At 46.9% G+C, this 22,532-nt stretch overlaps 1 protein-coding gene across 3 annotated transcripts in view; it reads right to left on the minus strand.

Moving 5' to 3' along the window:
• Positions 1–16,028: 16,028 nt before the first annotated feature.
• SLC34A2 (solute carrier family 34 member 2) overlaps positions 16,029–22,532 on the minus strand; it is a 46,979-nt gene continuing 40,475 nt past the window's right edge. For all 3 annotated transcript variants that reach the window (XM_084799709.1, XM_084799710.1, XM_084799708.1), the window contains exons 8-13: positions 22,172–22,267; positions 21,393–21,513; positions 20,020–20,187; positions 19,076–19,192; positions 18,859–18,983; positions 16,029–18,181 (exon numbers count right to left, since the gene is read on the minus strand). In XM_084799709.1, the coding sequence (XP_084655835.1) occupies positions 17,552–18,181; positions 18,859–18,983; positions 19,076–19,192; positions 20,020–20,187; positions 21,393–21,513; positions 22,172–22,267 (1,257 nt within the window). In that variant the 3' untranslated portion in view covers positions 16,029–17,551. The remainder of the gene's footprint in view (positions 18,182–18,858; positions 18,984–19,075; positions 19,193–20,019; positions 20,188–21,392; positions 21,514–22,171; positions 22,268–22,532) is intronic.

A 22,532-nucleotide genomic window follows, 5' to 3' on the forward strand; every position in this document is an offset into this window, starting at 1 on the left:
CAAGACATTGGCCGGGACAGACGCGTGGCAAGTCTGAGACCTCGCCCTGTCCTCTACTTCCATCTCTCGCCCATCCTGTGCCCCTTGCATAACTCACACTGAAAATGCAATAGCATTCGGTGTGTTCATGCGTGTGAACCATTACCTCATTCCAAATTAGATCTCCTCACCCGTCATTTTATCCACTCTGGATGCGGAGGCTTCGAGCTGAAGTGTTCACCTGTCCCACCTTGGTGACTGACATCTCCGTCAATTCCAGAAGGCCAAGATTCTACACAGTGGTGTCTAGAGCAACCTACAGCCAATCAAGGAAAGGCCTTCCACCAACTTACACATCTCTTAATGACTTTTGGACAGGGCCAGCCAACGGCTGAACTGAGGGGAACTTCTCCATCAGCAGAGGCTGAGCTGCAGATCACAAAGAATGTAAGGTCATGCCTTTGTTTTTACACCGGAAGACACCTGCCTAGTAGCCAGCCTGGTGGCTGGGACCGGGTAAAGAGCTCTACCTCTAGACAGTCCTACTGTGTGGGCACTCAGAATTGATATTCATTCTTCTGTTGAGACCGTGGAAAGCTTTGTTTCCCCAGGGCTTTCTCAGGCCTGTCCTTAGAGTCATGGGGTCATGGGACATCTAAGAGACGAGAAAGTTTCCCTGATTTTTGTACCTATTTGGAGCCCCATTCTTTGTTCTCTCTCTAACTAGAGGCAACTGGAGCCGGGCTCAACCTCAGCAAGAGGCCACCCTCACCTCCACAGCTGGGCTGTCAGTGACGACTCTGCACATGGCGCCTGCCCTAGCTCCAGGCTGAGACTAGGGTGAAGAAGAAAGAATCCAAGACTCAAAAAGCGAAGAAAGTGATGGTGAGGATCAGAGACGAACTTCTTTCTTAGATCTTCCATCCTTGCTGCCTTCCTTTGCCTCTCTCCAGTTTCACCCTTGGGGTTAGTCCCTCAGGCACCATCAGGCACATCGCAGATCAAACTGGCTCGCTCCCACCTACCCACACCCACAGGAGGCTGATGATGATGTTCAGTTTATTCATCTGTGGAGAGATGCGGGTGTGTTTTACTAGTCAAATCCCCCAAAAGCATTGCTTAGAACTTACTACGTTCCCTCCCACACAAAGCACCTGGGAGCCAGGCCACTCTCAGAGCAGCTGAGCATAGAGTCACTCAGTCAGTGAATCCAAATAGTTAATATTTACTGTAGGAATTTCAGAATGGACCCTTGGACTAGACCTCGTCTCTCCCCATATAGCCGGAGGGGTCAGTGGTTGATCATACATATTTTGCCAAGCCCGAATACAAGATCATGTCTGATGTAGTAACTTTTGTTGGTTTTATGGCCATGTCTTTTGGGTGGAAGATGTTCTCTTCTGGGTGTCTGCATTGGCCAGTTTGAACTTAGTTGCCTTGCTCTGGAAACTTCCTTAAATGGAAGTCATGTTCCACCACTTCCGTTAACAACCCTGGATGCCACATGGTCTGAGGTAGATGGAAAAGCAGAAAGGCAAGCCTCCAAGGTCACATTCAAGAGTTTGCCTTCTGGTCAGATAAAGTGGCGCATTCCTGTAAGCCCAGCACTTTGGAGACAGAGGCAGGTGGACCTCTCTCCTCACCAGCAGTAAAACACTATTAAAGAATTAAGAAAAAAAGAATTATAGTGGGCTGAGATGGCTGCGTAGACAAAGTTCTTGCTGTGAAAACATAAAGACCAAAGTTCAGATTCCCAGAGCCCATGTGAAAAGCCAGGGCAGATGTGGCAACTGCCTGAAACCTCAGCAGACAGAGAAGAGGGAGTCCAAGGGAAAGTTGGCTGTACTGTGCACCTCTGCTTTCAGAGAGATCCCCCACTTCATTAAATAGGATGGAAAGCAATTGAGGAAGATACCTTCTGTCAAGTTTGGTTTGTTACATGCATGCATGTACATAACACACACAGACACACAGACACACACACAGAATTATAACCAAGAGAAAATCATGATCAGAGTTTTACAAAATGGCTTTTCTAACAACAGCAAGAATGATTAGGGAACAAAGCAAGTGATTTAAAAATAGATCTGGGGCTGGAGAGATGGCTCAGAGATTTAGAGCACTGATTACTCTTCCAGAGGTCCTGAGTTCAATTGCCAGCAACCACATGGTGGCTCACAACCATCTATAATGTGATCTGATTCCCTCTTCTGGCCTGGAGGTGTACATGCAGGCAGAGCACTGTATACATAATAATAAATAAATACATCTTTTTTTTTTTTAAAGATGACATTTAAAAAAAAGTAAAATAAATAAAAATAGATCTGTGAGAGACAGCTCAGAGGTTAAGAGCACTGTCTGTTCTTCCAGAGGTCCTGAGTTCAATTCCAGCAACCACATGGTGGCTCATAGCCATCTATAATAAGATCTGGTCTCCTCCTATGGTATGTATATATAATAAATAAATAACTCTTAAAAAAATACATCTGTGGCCTGAACGTGCGTGGTGGTGCAGGCCTTTAATCCTAGCACTCAAGAGGCAGAGGCAGGTGGATCCACTGTGAGTTCAAGGCCAGCCTAGTCTACAAAGTGAGTCTCGAAAAACAAAACAAACAACAACAACAAAAGATCTGTGAATTCACTGATAAGTCTTCCCTAGAGAAATGGAGTCTTTGACAGCCATGCCCTGTGATGATAGCAGCATCACATGTAAGTAAAGACAGGTGACATCAGCCCAGGCCAGCACCTGACAGCAGTTGCTTGGGGGATCTGGGTGAGAGCCATCTTACGGAGCCCAGCTGTTATGAGTCAGGTTTTGTTTCCATGAAAAGACACGCCGATGTCTATATTAGTTACTCTTCTATTTCTGTGATAAACGCCTTGACCAAGCAGTTTATAGGAATGAGATTTTATTTAGGGCTTATGGTTCCAGAGGGTTAGAGGCCATGCTGGTGAAATGGAGGCAGCAGGTGTCGGGCAGCTGGAGTGGCCCCTGAGAGGTGAAGGCTCACATCTCAAATCACAGACAGGAAGCAGAGAGAGCTAACTGAAAATGACTGGAGTCTTCTGAAACCTCAATGCCCGCCCTCAGGGATGTACTTCCTCCAGCATGGTCACACCTTCTAATCCTCTCCAAATACCAAGTATTCAAATGTCCAAGATTCTTAGGAGGCAGCGGCAGGTGGATCTCTGTGAGTTCAAGGTCAATCTGGTCTACATAGTGAGCTCCAGGACAGCCAAGGCTACACAGAGAAACCCTATCTTGAAAAGCAAAACAAAAGAGCTAGAGAGATGGCTCAATGGTTAAGAGCACTGGCTGCTCTTCCAAAGGTCCTGAGTTCAATTCCCAGCAACCACATGGTGGCTCATAACCATCTATAATGAGATCTGGTTCCTGCATCTGGCCTGTAGGCACACATGTAGGCAGAATACTGTATAAATAAGGAAGGAAGAAAGAAAGAAAGGAAGGAAGAAAGAAAGGAAGAAAGGAAGAAAGAAAGAAAGAAAGAAAGAAAGAAAGAAAGAAAGAAAAGATAGGTCCTATTTCCCACAACCGAATAGAGCTGTCTTCAGAGACTTACTGCCATGGCGGCGGCACTGAGGTTTCTGTTGGTGGTGGTGGTGGTGGTGGTGTGTGTGAGACACTTTTCCTATGTTGCTGAGGTTGAATTTACTATTCTCCTACATCTACATCCCAAGTGCTGGGGTTAGAGATGTGTGTCCTGTCACCAGGCCCAGCTAGTAATATGACTTCTGAAGCCAGGTCATAAAGGGTGACACAGTATCAAGTCTCTCCTTGGTGACCTATTATCTTTCCTCTGAGTGCCACCAGGCATCTCCATCCAAGGCACATGTTCAAATATGGGGCACCAGAGTTTGTGTGAAAGTTAGATCTCCTTCTCAACTCAACAGTGGAGAATGTCCATCGGCTAGTCTGGGTAGGGGTTCAAGGTTTACTGCCTATTTTTTCCTTGGCTGTTGCCACAGTTTGCGGAGGACCCCAAGGAGAGACTTGATACTGTATGAGCATATTCAGGGGGAGGAGGTCCCCCTCAGACACAGACTTAGGGGAGGGGAGGGGAGTAGGGGGGAAGTGGGAGGAAGGGAGGAATGGGAGGATACATGGGATGGGCTAACAACTGAGATGTAATATGAATAAATTAATTTTAAAAATGTAAAAAAAAATAAAGAGTGACGATGATAAAAAATAAAAATAAAAAATAAAAAATAAAGGGTGACACAATCCCATGGGTTTCTTGGAACATTTTCTGTTGATCCCTAGGTGCCCCTAGTTTTGGATGTTTTAGGCTACTGTTACGAAGGGTGAAGAGGGGCTGGCAGGAGTAGAGATATTAGAAACGGATATCATGGCCTCATTTGCACATCAGACAATTAAGACAAGGCATCCCTGTGGGGCTGGAGAGACGGCTCAGTGGTTAGGAGCGCTGTTTGCCATTCCAGAGGAACTGGGGTTGATTTACAGCACTTACCGGACAACTCAAAACGTCTGTAACTTCAGTCCAAAAGGAATCTACTGCCCCCTTCTGGTCTCCTCAGGTACTGCATACACACAGTGCACCTACGGGCCTGGAACTCGTGGAGATCTACCTGCCTCTGCCTCCCGAGTGCTGGGATTAAAGGTGTGAGCCACCACACGCGGCATCACTTTTCATTTTTATTATTACTTATATGTTTTACTGGCACACTGAAGACAAGTAGCAAAGCCTGACTTGTGAGAGGTACCAAGTCATAGGTTCTGATTATAATATCTCCTGTGACAAGATGAGTTATAACATTCATATCAAGTCTTTATTGGATGTCTAATGTGCCCGTAGGGTAAGTGACTTACCCTCATTGTGCCATGTCATCGCCACAACAGCCTTATGGGATGTATAAATCCATAGGCTGTTCCTATCTCCATTTGACAGATAGAGAAATTGAGACCTGATGAAATGAAATGGCGGCATTTGGCTTAGGCATCTGTAGTCACTGGGAACGCACACAAGTCCAGAGAGAGGCTGCTTTGCAGATCACTGCAACACAAGCTCTAAAACACACACAAAAAAGAGAGGAGGTGGTGCGAAGAGCTGACAAGGGGCGTTCAGCACTGAATGAGGTTCTCGGGGACCTCCTGGCCTTGCTTGTGGAAGATGGACCAGGGGAAGACACCTGGGTCAGGCCAGCACCACCGAGCAGCTGATTCTTCTTTGTGACGGTGCAAACAGAGCAAGGGGCTCCTCGTTTCTACAGAAATGAGTGGCCCGGTCCACCTGGAAACTCCTGTTTAAGAAAGCGGGGAAACACAGGAGGAAGAAACAGAAAGTGTGGACCTTGATACAAACAGCCAGTGTCAGCCGGGCAGTGGTGGCGCATGTCTTTAATCCCAGCACTTGGGAGGCAGAGGCAGGCAAATCACTGTGAGTTCGAGGCCAGCCTGGTCTACAAAGTGAGTCCAGGACAGTCAAGACTACACAGAAAGACCCTGTCTCAAAAAAACTGAAACAAACAAACAAACAACAACAACAACCAAAGAGCCCTTGTCCCACTTCTCCAGAGCCACTCAGAGTCGCTCCCCTGAGATTCTCTCCCGCTGCACAAGGGATCACGTGACTCCTAGATCTAAAGCTCCTGTTTTTCACCCCCAAGGACAGCAGGACAGAGTCCGAACTCTTCCACAAAAGCAGGCGCACTTTTCTTTATCTTCATCTGGCTTCTCTCTCTCTTCCTTCCCTCCTGGTGCCGCGTGCCCAGCAGACAGTCCTCTAGCGCCCTAAGGTCCTCCTACCCCTGCCTGCTGACCTTTGCTCCATTTTCTAGGAAAGCACTACCTTTGTCCCCTTTTACTTGTCTCATGACAACTCAGGCCCCAGGGCTGTTCTTTGCTGTCCCCTCCCTCCCTTTGTCCTGCGTCTGGGGTCCTTTCACCTCTCAGTGTTTGCTTCTCAGCATGAAGAAAAGTGTGTATCTTGGCCTTACTCACGCCCAGCCTATGGGAGGTGCTTTTAATGCACCCTTCCTGACTGTGCGGATACCTTTGGAGGAACACAAGATGTTATATGTAGATCCTATTTGAGTTTTTAAAGTTCTAGTAACCTGCCACACATAGTGGCACAGGCCTCTAATCCCAGCACGCAGGAGATTGAAGCAAATCCCTGTGAGTTTGTGGCCAGCCTGGGCTACATAACAAGCTCTACATCAGTCAAGGCTACACAGCGAGATCCTGTCTCAAAAAAAAAAGTATAGTAACTTAACTATGAATTTACTCTATCACATGTTAGAAAAAATAAGATTTCACACCAGTCCATTGGCTTTACAAATATCATTGCCTCGGGCGATGTTAATGTAGCATTTAAGAAATGGAGCTAAGGACTGGTTTATATCATACTGGGAATTGAACCTGGAACCCTGTGCATAGTAGGACCCATCTAAAAGTTGTCCTCAGACACACCACACACACACACACACTGCACACTAAAATACATAAAATTTAATGAAAACATTTGAGTTATAATAAAACTAATATCTACGGCGGGAGATGAGGCATTGTCCCTGAGCAAGCATATGAAAGGCAGGACACTAATGCAAGAGGTTTGGAGGAAATCTCACCTAATTTTTCCAGCTAACCTGTATAATAAGCACTTTGTTCTCATTTTTTTAAAGATACAAACCTACGGATCACAAAGCTGAGATAATTCATGTGAGTTGACAGAACTGGGGGATGGGATGCATCAGCTCTCTCTGCATTACTGTGGTGGAGTTCTGGAGACAAATAACCTTAAAAAGAGGAAACGTTTACTTATCTCATAGTTAAGGAGCTTTGAGTACAAAGTCTGGTGACCTGGCTGGCTTAGCCTCTGGTGACAATGACACACTTGACAAGAATGCACCTAGGAGAAAACAGTAACATTTCAAACCAGAGCTGAGTGCCTAGGGAGATGCAGACCCCTGTAAAAGCCAAACGAAGCAGGATACAGCTGGAATCCAGTGCTGGGAAGTGTGGGGGTGGCAGATCCTTGAAGCTCACTGGCCAGCCAGGCTAACAGGGCAAATAAGCTCCAGACCCAGGGGGAGCCCTGAAAAGTAGAACGATAGAAAACAATCAAGGAAGACAACGAAACTGAATGTAGCCTCTGTCCTGTACACACACACACACACACACACACACACACACACACACACACACGAACGAATATATACCTCACACATATACTTACAAACACATATCTACATGATAGTACACACATGCAAATGCATAGCTACATGAACACATGCATAGTACATAGCACACATACATAAACACATACATCACACACAAACACAGAGACACATAGCTACATGAATACATAGAAAGCACATAACCCATGAATACACACAAACATATAACTATAAGAATATATACATAGTGCATGTATGTGCATACACACACAGGAACACATACATCATACACACACACACATACAGTTTTTTAAAAGTGTAAACTGGGATGCATCATCTCCTGGACTCACTTAGTAGACCAGGCTGACCTGGAACTCACAGCGATCCACCTGCCTCTGCCTCCCCGAGTGCTGGGATTACAGGTGCCCACCACCACTGCCTAGCTTAGGCCCTTGTCTCTTAATGACCTTCTGGTTCTGCGAGCTGAGGACCACTTCTTTCATGTAATGGACCCCCAGAGGCACTTGAAACACATCCACACAATAGGATGAATGATGTAGGTAGAATTTGCTCTCAGGTTGAGGCTAGCGGGTTGCGGTTTCTCTGCCCTTGGAAGTAGGACCGCATCTCACTCTGCGTATCCCAGGCCTCAGCACTCACCCACTGGCATCCATGAAACTCAGCAGTGTTTAGGGAGAGGGATCAGAGACTGGTCTTTGGCAGCTTACAAAGCCCCACCATAATAAGCGTTTTGATTAGGTTCTCTGGCTTTCAGGTTAAGAGGGAAGGAGAGAGAGAGAGAGAGAGAGAGAGAGAGAGAGAGAGAGAGAGAGAGAGAGAGAGAGAAGAGAGAAAAGTCTCTCTGAGATATTACAGATCCCCAGAGACATGGAAAGTCAGGGTGGGAAGAGGCAAGGACAGAAGACAGAGGAAAGGGCTGGAAATGGTCCAGTCTTCTCCGCAGATGGCCATTCCCGCATCCTTGTCTCAGCAGCCTAAAGCCACAGCTTCCTGCCTGGGACATATCCTAGCATTTCCCAACACTTCTTTTAAGGCCATACACATGGTTCAGTTGGTGAAGACCCTGACACTGAACCTGATGGTCTGAGTTACGTTCCCAGAACCCATGTGAAAGCTGCCCTCTGACCTCCCTATGTGTGCCATGGACACACACACACACACACACACACACACACACACACACAAACCACTAAAATAATGTAATAAAATCTTTCTTTTGTTTTCTGTTTTTGTTTTTTGAGACAGGGTTTCTCTATGTAGCCTTGGCTCTCCTAGACTCACCTTGTAGACCAAGCTGGCCTTGAACTCACAGAGATCCACCTGCTACTGTCTCTCCGAGTGCTGGGATTACAAGCGTGCTCCACCATGCTCAGCTATGAAATATTTCTAGCTATAGGAAAAGCAATATCGATGGAGGAAAATGAGTCATCGTCCATAAACAAGAATAGACTCTGGGGCAAAGCTCAGTTTCATTATAGCTATTTGAGGCTTTCCATTTAATCTGGGTGTGGTGGTGCACACCTTTAATCTCAGCACTCGGGAGGCAGAGGCAGGCAGATCTCTGTGAGTTCAAGACCAGCCTGGTTTACAAAGAGAGTCCAGGACAGTCAGGACTACAAGGGAAACCCTGTCTTGAAGAAACAAGACAAAAAGCAAACAAACAAACAAATAATATAAGTTCATTATGGAAAAGAGTGGAGAAAATGAGAGATCAAAAATATAAATGGGGGTGAAGTGGGGAGGTGAGGGAGGGCGGGGGACAGCCAAGGCAACACAGAGAAACCCTGTCTTGAAAAAAAAAATATATGGAAATAAAAGATGATGAATAATTTGGCCACTCAGTGATGTGGCTATTTAAAGTATTTACTTAAATACTTAAAATGACATAAGTATTTTTATGTCATTATAGCAAAAAGGAAAGGAGATAGTGGAAGAAACACTGTGAGCACAGGAGGGGAGCATAATGGGGAGGGAGGGGAAAGAAAGGGAAAAGGGAGGCAGGGGAAGAGGAGGAGAGGGCAGGGTGTGGCACGCTGCAGGTCAGAGGGTTTAGAGTATGACCTTTGCCCTCCTTCTTAAAGGCTTGGCTTAGGAGCAGCTGATCTGAACAGCCAGGAGCAATGTCCACAGAGGCCAATTTCCAGCTCTCAAGGCGACCTGGAAGCTGCATTTTAGCGGGTTCTGCAAAACAGAGAACCCGGGTGGAAACAGTGTCTGGCTGAAGTTGTGTTGTTGGGGACAGGGTGGTGGGGAGCAATGTTTGTAGGGAGAGAGAGAAACAAAACAAAACAAAACAAAACAAAAAAACAACAACAAACTAGTCCAGTGCCTCGCATCCAGGTCCAGCAGGGGCATCTGGAACTTTTAAATTTCGTTTACTTTTCTTAGTGTGTGCGCAGGGGTGTAATGTACTCACATGAGTATGGACATGTGGGTGCCACGTGGGCTTGTGAAATTTGGGCTTTTTGGAATTGGGTTTTTCTTACTGTGGGCTCTCAGAAGCAAGCACGGCTGTCAGGCCTATGCTGGGAGCACTTTTATCCCAACCCACATCTACAATTTTGAAGGAAGTTCAGCCAGTGTTGTGTGTAGCAAAGGGTGCACATAGCTCACATGACCTATATGTTAGTTGATGTCCCTTATGGACATCTGGGATGCAGGGACCTTTGAGGGTCCTGTGCTTGGTTGGAAGTTGAAGATCACAGGGGCAGCCAAGGAGAAAGTATGGCCCCCGAGGGACTCGGGTGCTCACATGACCAGCAGACAACCTTGAGATTTCAGTTTTCCTTATGATAACGTCACCTGCTCTATGGCATTCTCAAGTTTTGGGGAAAGCCTGTGGCTTTAAATAGCTTGGGTGTGGTGTTGACAGAAAGGACAAAGTGGGACTGCAGTTTGTTGACCAAGGACTCACAGCTGCAGTGTGGGCTAGAAGTCCCAGCTAGCACTTAGAAACCCTTTGAAGGGAGGGAGGGGAGGAAGACTGAATTCCTTTTGTTTTAGGTAGAGGGTGGATCTTAAAGGAAACATCTAGAGACTGGAGCAACACTCAGGTGTCCACACGTACACACATCCACATACTTGATCTCTTCCCTCCCTCGCCCTATGCCTGTGGTACCTAAAATAGTGAAAATGTGGAAAGGCAGGCAGGAGGTGGGGCTCCATTTTTAGAGTGCATGTTTAGCATTCATGAAGCCCTAGGTTTGATCCCTATATCCACTGTGGGGGGTGGGGGTGGGGACTTGGGGGATGCAGACCTGCCATCCCAACACCCAGGAAGTAGAGCAGGAGGATCAGCAGCTCAGGGTGATCCTCAGCTACATAGCAAATTTGAGGATAGCTTTGGATGCATAAGGCCCTGTTTCAGAAAGGAAAAGCAGAGGCTGAAGCGGTGGCTCAGTGGTTAAGAACACTGGCTGTTCTTCCCAAGGACCTGGGTTCAATTCCCAGCAGCTCACAACTGTATGTGAGTCCAGTTCTAGGGGATCTGGCACCCACACACAGACATACATACGTGCAGGCAGAACACCAATGTACATAAGATAAAAATAAGTGAATTGTTGAAAGACCAAAAAAAAAAAAAAAAAAAAAAGGTAAGCCAGGCGTGGTAGTGTACCCCTTTAATCTCAGCACTTGAGCTACAGAGGCAGGAGGAGCGCTGTGAGTTTGAGGCCAACCTGGTCTACAAACTGAGTCAAGGACAGCCAGGGCTCCACAGAGAAACTCTGTCTTGAAAAACAAAAAGAAAGAAAGAAAGAAAGAAAGAAAGACAGACCAATTAATTAATTTAAATTTTTTTTGAATATTTTTTTCCTTGTGCTGATTACAGCTAATTTACAACATCTGGCTAAAGAGTTCTTGTCTGGAAGGCCTAGAGCCCCGGAAGCCCAAATGCATGCTGGCTGGAACTGAGGACTTTAGCCTGTCGGAAAAACTGATCACACAGCATGCTTGCCCGTTGGCGACTTTTACAGCCAGGTGGTTATCATCAAGTTTCCGCTGGACTCAGGTGGGGGAGTGTGAGCTTCTGAGTAGTGAGAGGAGGAGCAGATTCGGCTCTGGACTGCTAAAAAGGTAAACTGAGAGCCAGGTATGGTGGTGCACGCCTTTAATCCCAGCACTCCGGAGCCAGAGACAGGCAGATCACTGTGAGTTCAAGGCCAGCCTGCTCTACAGAGCAAGTCCAGGACAGCCAAGGCTAGCTAACACAGAGAAACCTTGTCTCAAAAACAAAACAAAAAACAAACAAACCACAAAAAAAGTTTATTGGAAGTCGGGAGTGGTGGCACACACCTGCAATCCCAGCACTCAGGGGGGCAGAGCAGGCGGCTCTCTGTGAGTTCGAGGCCAGCCTCGTCTACAAAGCTAGCCCAGGACAGCCAAAGCTACACAGAGAAACTCTGTCTCAAAAAGCAAAAAGCAAACAAAACAACTACAACAAAAAGAGCTTATTGGATCCGACAAGACTTCATAAATGAGGCAGCTGTGAACTAGAAGTGGTTCTGAAAGGGGCTGTGCAGAAAGACAGAAAGACTGCAATAAAACAAAAGAAATGTCGTTGATCACTTCAGTGTAACCAGAAACACTTAGCTTGTTGGCTTCCTCTGATTGGTAAAAAGTAGTTCTGCTTTTCTTCAATGTAGGCATTTAAATCTGTCTGTCAGTCTGTGCTCACAATGTGTAGAGAGGCAGTGAGTGTAGGAGAGGGCCTCACATTGTGAAGAGAGGGAGGAGGTGTGAGTGTGTGTGTGGGGGTCACAATGTGTAGGGAGGGCGTGAGAGTAGGAGAGAGGGTATGATGTGTTGGGAGAAGGGGTGAGTGTGCCACAGTGCTTATATTGACATCAGAAGATAACTTCCGTGAGTTCCCTCCGTCTCTACCTTTTCCGTGCTAGGTTTCCATGAATCAGCGGGGGATCTTCAGGTGTGCCTCTACCAGCTGGGCCGTCTCCCTAGCACCAATAGAGGCGTTTATAAGAATCAGCTCAGGTGAGAGAAGCATGGGAGAATGGGGAAATAGAAGGATCCAGAGGGTCCTAGAGACCTACAAGAAGAACATTATGATGGGCAGATCTGGGCCCAAGGGTTCTGTTCAAACTATGGCATCAGCCAAGGACAATATAGGCAGTAAACATCGAACTCCTACCCAGATCTAGCCAATGAACAGGACATTCTCCACAGCTGAGTGGAGGGTGGGGACTGACTTTCACATGAACTCTGGTGCCCCATATTTGACCACGTTCCCTGGATGGGGAGGCCTGATAGCACTCAGAGAAAGGATAGCAGGCTACGAAGAAGAGACTTGATACCCTATGATCATATACAGGGGGAGGAGGTCCCCCTCAGTCACAGTCATAGAGGAGGGGAGTAAGGGGAAAATGGGAGGGAGGGAGGAATGGGAGGATACAAGGGATGGGATAACCATTGAGATGTAATATGAATAAATTAATAAAAATAAAAAATAAAATAAAAAGAATCAGCTCAGAGGATAAGGTCACAGAGAATGTGCCAGGAATGTGTGTAGCCCCAGACTTAGACCTCAACACAAAATAAACAAACAAACATGCTAACTTTGATTTTTCTCTTAAGTTTGTACAGATCTATCAAGGCTTAGGTCACCTGTGAGATCTAACTAGCGTTATCGTCATGGGGTTTCCTCAGTCCTTGTCTCTAGTTCATTGACTCGAACACCTCCCACTTTTTGATCATCCCCTCAGCACACTGATAACATAGTTAAATAATAGAGCATTTCTCCCTGTCACCACATCTGGCATAGTCCCAAGAACGAAGTGATACAGATTTGATCATCAGTGGTGTTTGAGTTATATTGACAGATGTATTGGAACGAACGAAGGTCACATAGCCACCATCATGTAAACCAACAGTTGTTGTAGGCATGACTGATAGTGTCTGTGAACTCTCCAATGTGTCTAACTCACAGGGCCATTACTGATACGTAATACTGGTACATATTTAAAATCTTTAACGTATAGAACTTGGTAGGGAGGTAAATACAGTGACCGTAAGGAAAATGGTGACTCAAAACTGACCCCAGAATCCTAAGAGCCACATCTCAGATTAGACCTTTAAAAACTCCTTTTAAGCTAAAAATCCCAAGCCAAAGACTTGTTCAATTATGTCTTGCTATGAGGATATCAAGCTTTTATTGTGACATACGGGGTTAGCTCTCTATTAGGTATTTATCAGGGTCTCCTGGGATTAAATGTAGTCTTGATCTCATCATTAAAAGTTTTTTAGCTGGGTGTGGTGGTGCAGGCCTTTAATCCCAGCACTCAGGAGGCAGGGGCTGTGAGTTTGAGGCCAGCCAGGTCTACAAAGCGAGTCCAGGACAATCAGTGCTATTGGACAGAGAAACCCTGTCTCAAAGGGATACCTACATTTTCATGAGGTTTGAGTAGTTTTATTGATCTTATTTGCATTTAATACAGAGGAAACTTTCTTTGTTAAATGATGTAAAATTAATTTTAGAATGCTCTAGGAATAAATACTAGAAAAGCCTTTTTTTCATACATAAAGAAAGCAAGACTCCTACACATTGATAGGTTAGTCTTATGGATTCTATCATTTAGGCTTCCTGTATCAGGAACATACCATGGAGCCATGCATACATTAAAATGTCCTGGTAGCCATACTTAAAAAGGAAAAAGAGCCAGATGTGGTGACATACCACCTTAATCCTAGCATTCAAAAACAGTGGCAGGAGGATTGCCATGAGTTTCAGACCAGTCTGGTCTACAGGAGTGGGAGAGTGGGAAAGAAAGCACGGGTGTCTAACATGGTGGTACACATAAGCCTGCATATGGTAGCATGAAATACAATTTTTAGTCTATGCCTTTAATGTTAGCACTCAGAGAGGCAGGCAGATCTGAGTTCGAGGCCAGCCTGGTCTACAGAATGAGTTCCAGGACAGCCAGGGCTACACAGAGAGACCCTGTTTCGAAAAACCAAGACAACAAGAACAACAGAAACTCAAAGAAAACCACAAGTGTGAAGCTGGAGAGATGGCTCAGCAGTTAAAAACACTTGTTCCTCTCCCAAAGGATCTGAGTTCGGGTCCAAGCATCCACATCTAGCTTAAGAGAAAACAACATCCTCTAATTAAGTAGATGAATTAATTTTAATTAATATATTATATTTAACCCAACATATCTAAGATTTGTTTTTTTTTTTACTCAGCATCTTATTGGGTTGTCTCCAGTCTTTTTTTGTTTTGTTTTGTTTTTGTTTTTGTTTTTGAGACAGGGTTTCTTTATGTAGCCTTAGCTGTCCTGGACTCACTTTGAAGACCAGGCTGGCCTCAAACTCACAGCGATCCGTCTGCCTCTGCCTCCCGAGTGCTGGGTTTAAAAACATGCGCCACTATGCCCAGCCCCCAGTCTTGTTTTAAAAATTAATTCCAATACTGTAAGGGATGTTAATTACTTATTTGCCTTGGACACCAACAAAATGTACACTAGAGAAGTCCAGCCTCAGCAGAAGCAGGCAGGCCCTGCAGTCCTTTGGGGTCCTATGTAATTAACCTGGGCCAAATGAGAAGGCGTGGCTTTATCTGTCTGCAGCTCAAGCTCAAAAGATGCTGTGCTCACAGGCCCCGCCTTAGCCAAAGCCAGGGACGACGATTTCTTCTGCCAATATAGCACACTACTGACATTATGCTAAAGCTAATGAGTAAATAACAGAGTCTGGGAGCCCGTCAATCCACTCCCCAGCAGTAGACAGGAGGCTCATTCTGGGAGAATTTGAAAGGAGACCCAGGTGGGCAAGAAGGTTTGGGAATAGTAACTTAAGACAATGTCTACACTTACGAACCAGTCATATGCTGTGTAGCAACAACAACAACCCCCCCCCCCAAATTTAGTGCTACAAAACCCATCACCATTTTGTTGGTTTACTCCATTCATAGATTTGGGGTGTAGTTTGTCGGTAGGATACACAGCCCACCTAGGTTACTTGCATATAGATCAGACATGTAGACAGTTCTTGCCCATTTCCTGGGGGCGCTTACATTGGCATTTTAGAAGCAATATATAGATGGTCAAAGTGTGCTAAGCAAATACATTTTACAGAAAAGACTGAAGCAGCTTGGGTTTTGCCAAGGTGGTCCTAAAACAAATCTTTGGTGAGAATTTCCCCAGGCCTTTAAGTAATCACAGTAGGCCACTGACACTAGCAGGCAAGTGGCAGCTAGCTGCAGAGCCTAGACCCAATTGACTCAACTGACCCCACGATACAGTGAGACTTGGCTCCAGAGGTTGCTTCTGCTGGCCTGGAGGTGCTGGTAGTGTAAAAACTCTGTGTGTACATTTTGACTGACACAGAGCAAGTGACCAAGGAACCCACCCTCCCCTGGGGACCCACCCTTTCCCCTTCTCCCTCTTCTAGCCTCAAAGGCTGACAGGGAAGCCACACAGAAATGAGGTGGCCCCTCCCATTGCTTCTCCCTTCAGCTCTTCCTCATTAGTCAGGCACAGATCCCTGGTAGAAAGGACAGACAGTGCAGCCTATGGCCCGGTTCCTTTCCTTTCTTTCCTTTCCTTTCTTCTTCTGAAGGAAGGAAGGAAGGAAGGAAACTGCATACATGGGCTTCAAAAGTGTGTGACTTCAAAGACTCCACAAACCTGGTGACACTCATAACCATAAAACGCTATGCTTGACTTAGCTAGTCCCCCATGACCTGGAAGAGAAAAAAAAAAAAATGAAGGTGGGACTAAGTGTTCTTAAGGTCCACAAGTGTCCCTGGGGACTCCACAGGCTACACAGGCATGGTGGGGCCTGGGTAAGGAAAGATGCTTCGCGCTAACCCTGACCCCCCAGTATCCTCTAGTTGAAAGCAACACACTTTTTTGGGGGGGTTGATTCTTTTATTTCTCCCTTCCCTCAATCGTTTAAAAAAATACAAATTAACAAAGGTACAAGGATCCCCCCCCCTTTTTTAAAGAAGAGTGCAAAGCCACCTCATGGGGTGTAACTTACATATTTACAGGGGGAAGGGTGGCGTGGCCGCAGAGTCGTGTTTAAAGGCAGTATTACAAAATATACAAAGGTGCTCTTTCTGTTCTTCACAGTACATAAAAGAACCCTGCCTCATTTCCAAATGAGGCACTATAAAACAATTCACTATTTACTATATAACTTATGAAGTATTCTGTACAGATGCATGGCTATAAATATGCCACATAAATGGCTCTTTGGGGACTTTTATCTACAGAGGGGCTCAGCTCGGCATCTCAGCCTGTTCAGACAGTGGAGGGTGTGTTGGGAGAGGATTGGGGAGCAAAGTCATATGGGGCCACAGTGCCTACCCTGAATCAAACTGGGACAGGGTGGGTGGTGATGGTTGAAAAGCTGTAGTGGGAACTACAGGGTGTGTGTGTGGGGGGGGACTCTAAAGGCACAGAGAAGATACCCAGTGTGAACAGGATTCCCACCCTTTACCTACAGTCACCTACAAACCCTGCTGAGCTTCATCTCGATTCTGAGAGCATCATCTCCCTCCTGAGAATTCCCTTGGATCTCTGCAGGCATTAGGAGGAGGCAGGAAAAAGCTCATCTCTTAGGAGGATCCCACTGAGTACATGAGTGGGAAGGCAAGCAGATGGATGGCACAGACCGCTAAAAGCTGGCCCAGCAAGTCTCGTGGCACAGAAGAAACAGGATAGGCAGACCCTCCTCCAGAACATGATTCCAGGTGGCAGCAATGGCGAGAGGGCTTGGGACACGGGTCTTACAAGTCTCATCAGGAGCATCACTGTCTGACCAAGAGGGTGCCAGTGGTCTGTAACCACAGGGCCTCACCATCTAGATTAGCTCAGCAAAGAGCCGTAGGCATAGAAACCAATGGGTGAGCCAGACATGCCTTGAGCCCCAAGCCAGATGTGGCCCCATCCTAGAAAGATAAGGAGGTCAGCTGCTTGGCCTGGACATACCCATCCAGCTAAAGCCCTGATGGAGGACATGTTCTCCTGTGATGTAAACTAGAAAGGCTCCAAATTACTTCATTTTGTCTGAACAGGCTGCTCTGGAGCAAAGATGCTTAGGAGGAGCATCTCTTGGGTAGGGAGAAGTGGGCTTTGATTTAAAAAAAAAAAAAATGTGGCTGAAGCTTTACAGCAAGAAAGGACTGTTTTGTACATATATTTACAAATACTCCTACATAGGGCCTTTCCAGAACCTTCCCTAATGCCTCCCTTAACGCTTGTCCTTTGGGTGAGGGCGGTCTTTGAAAGCATAGCAGGTCACCTGTGTTCACAGTCTAAGCAAGTCCAATTCACCTATAGACTGATTCTACGATAACTCTGTTCCTGGTCAAGAATCCTAGTGAGACTTTGGAAGACATGTGGGAAAGCGGTGTCCCCCTGGGACTCCTAAACACCCCCTAGAACACTGTAGTGTTGGACATGGCCTTCATGCCCAGGGCTTCCACTTGACCTTTGCCCTCATCTTGGGACTCTTTGCTCATAGCTACATTGTCAAAGGCTGCAGTGGCCTTGACTGGGACATCCTGCTCCTCTTCCCCTTCCTCCATGTCCCTGCAGCACTTGCTGCAGCGGCAGCACTTGCAGCCACACACCATGCAGCACACGCGGCAGCACACGCGGCAGCAGCAGCAGCAGCGCCTCTGGAAGCAGGTGGTGGCCAGGGAGATGACGTTGTCCCAGGGTTTCAGGGAGTGCATCCACAAGGGCAGGAAATTCCAGTCGCGGAGTTTCAGGGGCAGCACCCGAGGGCAGCGGGACTGCAGCATCCGGAGGCACACCACCAGGAGTATCACCAGAATGATGGGCACGCCCACGCCCACCAGCACTGGCCAGCCTGCCAGAGACAGGCCGAACACCGTCAGCGGGGTCAGGAAGAATAAGATGATGAGATAGAAGACTGCGAACCAGCGGTACTTGGCGGAGATGTTGCCCAGGCCTTTGGCCAGACGGATGGGCACTCGGGTGAATGGGATCGGGTACCACAGCAAGATTCCAGAGATGTTGAAGAAAAAATGGCACAGGGCAATCTGAAACAGAGGATGTTGGGAGAGGTGAGGGATGGGAAGAGAGATAGCGGGCCACCTAATATCTTCTTGTGCATAGCTGGGCCTGTGAAGAGCTTTGTATTCTGTGAGCACACATCACTTTACTGTCTGGAGATCGTGGGGAAAAGGGAAGGGCGTGACCTCACTGAATAGCTCAGCTTTCTCTGTGTAGCCTTGCCTGTCCTGGACTCACTTTGTAGACTGGGCTGGTCTCAATCTCACAGCGTCCTCCTGCCTCTGCTGGGATTACAGGAGCTCCTGGCCAGCCTTTAGGTCTTGAAGATGTCATCTGACATAATTTTGCCTGCTCTTTCACCATGCCTTGAGCCCATTGTCTCAACAAAGAAGGTACCTCTTAGAAACCCACCCATACATGCCTTTGACTCTCCTAGTATTTGGCCCTCAGTATCTTAGTTTTGCCTTCTGGATATAATACATTAGAAGGCAGGCTGCATGCTAGGTGTGGTGGTGTGTGCATCTAATCCCAGCACAGAGGAAGGAAGAGGCAGGAGTTCCCAAGACTCCTTATGGAGACTTTATGAATTTGGGGTCAAAATGGGCTTCATGAAATTCTGACTCGAACACAATACAACAAAGCACCGATTTTCAAAACTACAGAGGCATTGTATGCCACCCAGAGCCCAGTAGCAGGTGCTGACCTGGAGGGAGCTCCTCAAAGTGCTGCCTGGGCTAGCCAAGGCAGCCAGGATAGCAGTGGTGGTGGTGCCAATGTTGGAGCCCAGAGTGAGTGGATATGCCCTCTCAATGCTGATCACCCCAATACCTGTTGAGAGAGCACAGAACACACATCATGAGCTCAAGTAAACATGGAAGAGGCAATGGTGACCGAGGGAGAAGTTAGGCACAAAAACTCACCGATGAGTGGTGTCAGGGCGGAAGTAAATACAGAGCTGCTTTGTACTATGAACGTCATGCCTGCCCCAACAAGGATGGCCAGGTAACCAGTCAACCACGCAAAGGGGAAGGGGAAATCTGGAAGACAGACAGAAAAAGGGTATGTGATAAGTTCCTGGGTGTGGGTTGGAACTTCCTTAGGACTAGGGAGCAGAGGTTAGGGTGAAGGGCTGTGCCCCACCCCCACATGACCTGAGATTTCCAGGTAGCTTTCTAGAACCCTTCCCTAATCTACATCATTCTGCAAGTTCATGTGTCCACACGTGTGTGTGTGTGTGTGTGTGTGTGTGTGTGTGTGTGTGTGTGTGTGCATGCCTTAAGTCTGTTCTGGCATCAGTGCACACTCAGCAATGAGCTATGAACTCGCTCTACTGCCTGCATGGAATTGGGTCACTGGTTCTGTCAAAAAAAACCCAAAAAAACAAAAACCACCTAACCACATGGATCCTTATCCTGAGATTGGGGTACAGATGTTCACTGCAACATTTTTGAGATTTGAGGGATTGCATGCTCGTTGGGTAGGGTACCTTACCAGCCGGGAGTGCCTGTTGAACAGTAAATTTCATTGGTTGACCTAGTCCTCCAGAGCCACAGGGGAAATGTGAATAAAGGTAATACACTAGGATGGACACCGATTGCTCTTTCCATAAGGGCTCCTAACTGCAGACGCTGGCTCATTCTCAGGGCCTTGCCCACCCTGCATTGGACTATGCCTGTTCGCCTCCCTGACCTACAGGGGACATCCAGGACAATTTCCATGGAAAATAACATCTTAATCACTGTAGCTCAGTAGGTCCAAGAATGAGTTCCACACAGAGGCTATTGCAATATGGAAATCCAAAAGCCTCTCTGGGTGTCTGTGCCGTCCCCCAAAGGCTAGACCAGGGTTGAGTTGTTGGACCTACCAGTATTAAGGGTCTTCTTGATGACAGAAGCAACCTGTCCCTTGAGCACGGAGCCCAAGAGCTTGACTATGAGGATCAGACAGCCACAGAGGATCAGCAGCGAGGCGCAAAGCAGGATAATGCCCACCGCAAGGTCTGGGAGACTGAAATTCACGAAGATGTGTTGGCCTGAAGAGACAAAGAGGCTCGTCAGGATGCCAGGGGCCGTCGGCCCAGGGACTGCTACCCATTCCTTCTTAGAAACAATCTTGCTTGGCAACTAGGCACATGGGAGGAACTCAGGATAACCATGTCCTTTTTTTTTTCCAATTTGCCTTGACACAGTGTGGTTTGCTGTTTTTTAAAACTTTTTTAAAAAGATTATTTGTGTGTGTCTGTGCCTGTGCGCGTGCCTGTGCGCGTGCCTGTGCATGTGTCTATGGCCAGGTCTCTGTAGAGACTAGAAGTCAGAATTCTCTAGTAGAGCTCTTGGTGGTTTGGAGACCACTTGACATACGAACTGTAAGAGCTGTATGTGAGCTTAAATGTTGAGCCATGTCACCAGCCCATGTTTGAGACAGGATCTGGTATCACCCAGGCCTGTCTCCAATATGGAGAATAAGTAGACCCTCCCCCTCCTACGAAAAGCAGGTATGCCCGGGCCTACCCTGCTTTGTGTGAACAAATTACACTTTCTGAGACCAGAAGGTGAAGTGAGGTCTTTAAATCATTTAGCTTGTGATGGGGCCAAGCATAATGCCCAGCCTAGTTCTACCACCTGGCCCCTTGATATTTTCACTAGCAATTTTTAAAAAAGATTTACTATTATGTTTGCTGTGTTCAGTCTGCATGTACACCTGCAGGCCAGAAGAGGGCATCAGATCACATTATGGGTGGTTGTGAGCCACCATGTGGTTGCTGGGAATTGAACTCAGGACATCTGGAAGAGCAAGTCAGTGCTCTTAACCTCTGAGCCACCAGTGTCTCAAGCACTGAGGCATTACTAACTAAAGTTTCCCCTAGATATCCTTGTGACAGTCCAGGAAGCAATAGTGATACTAACGGACGGCACCTAGAGCATTAGGGATGACAAGCTCACCTGGTTCTGTGGGGAGAATCACAAGAAATATCAAGGTTCTCACTGTGCAGCACTCACAGTGATGGGATAAGAGAGGCATTCAAAGGGGACTCATTGAGCGAACAGACCCTACATAGTCAAACCAGCCATCAATTATTCCTGACTTATTGACAAAGGGATTCTATAGCACACCAAGGGAGCGTGGTGGACACCAGTCATAAGCTCTTCTGGTGGCTTGGAGTCCCCAGAGGGACTGGGCTAGCTTTCCTTTCCTTCCACCCCCACCTAGCTGGCCTGTCCCCCAATTACCACTCACATTTAGCAATGTTCTCGGTCTGGGTCACATTCTGGATGGTCCAAGTCTCTGTGCCATCGGTCCAGCAATTTGAAGGAGAGGTGCAGTTGTCAGGCGAGGGGACGGTGACGTTCATCTGAGTCTAAATGACAGTGACAAACATGAGATGTGTCCATGGTGGAAAATAACAAAGTGGGGACTCAATGGGACACTATCCCTTGATCTATATACAACGGCTCCATGATAGGGTACCTTCCTCCCCTTGAAGGATTAATGGAAAATCTCTTGGAACCTGGGGGCAAATAAAATGGGTTTCCATTATGTTTTTCATTTTATCACTAGCCTTTAGCATACAAATACATGTATGCTCAACACAGACACACTACACTCCAGAATTAAAGATGAAGCCACACCCACAGTGCACAGCAGGTTGAGTAAGTTTCTAGTGTGAGACATGATGTGTGTGCCTCCTCAGGAATTAAATAGTCTGGAAAGTGAGGTGCCCCTGCTGCCAGCATTTGTGTTGTGGAACAGATTTCACGCCTCCAAAACAGAGACCAGCCAGCCAGCCTTCTGTGAGACCCACAAGTATTACACCAGGCCAAGGAGCGTGTGTCTAACAGTGAGGCAAAAAGATGGCTGTCTTCTTTGAAGGGCAGTGGCCAGAGTTGACTCTCTGCAGCCTCATCCCCCCACCCCCAAGACTTTTTGGTTTACTGCTTCTCAACTCTTTTGGGTGACACCCCTACTCATGCATCATGCATCACCGTCCACTGCCCAGCAACTTTTCTGACACTTACCACATTGGTAATAGTTTTACACCAGATCTTGATCAGGCTCTTGTTCTGGGCTTCTGGGTCATTCATCGCGATTTGTTCGATGACCTTTTTGTCCAGCTGAGGGGAGCAATAGGGGAGCATGGGTCAGCACGTCCTCAGATATGATGCCTGATAGTAGTGGTTGCTGTCAGGGGGCCCTGAGTGTGTTGGGGGGGGTGGTGGTGGGCCAGGACTGTGAGCCACTGGACCACACTATAGCTAAAGCCTGTACCCTCCCCCAACTCCAACCTACTGAGAACAGCATATCCCCTTCACAGGGGGTGCCTAAGAGCATCAGAAATATCAGATATTTACATTGCCAGTCCTAACAGTAGCAAAATTA

The sequence above is a fragment of the Acomys minous genome (genome assembly GCF_964271855.1).
Source record: "Acomys minous genome assembly, chromosome: 10".
Classification (NCBI taxonomy): Eukaryota; Metazoa; Chordata; class Mammalia; order Rodentia; family Muridae; genus Acomys; species Acomys minous.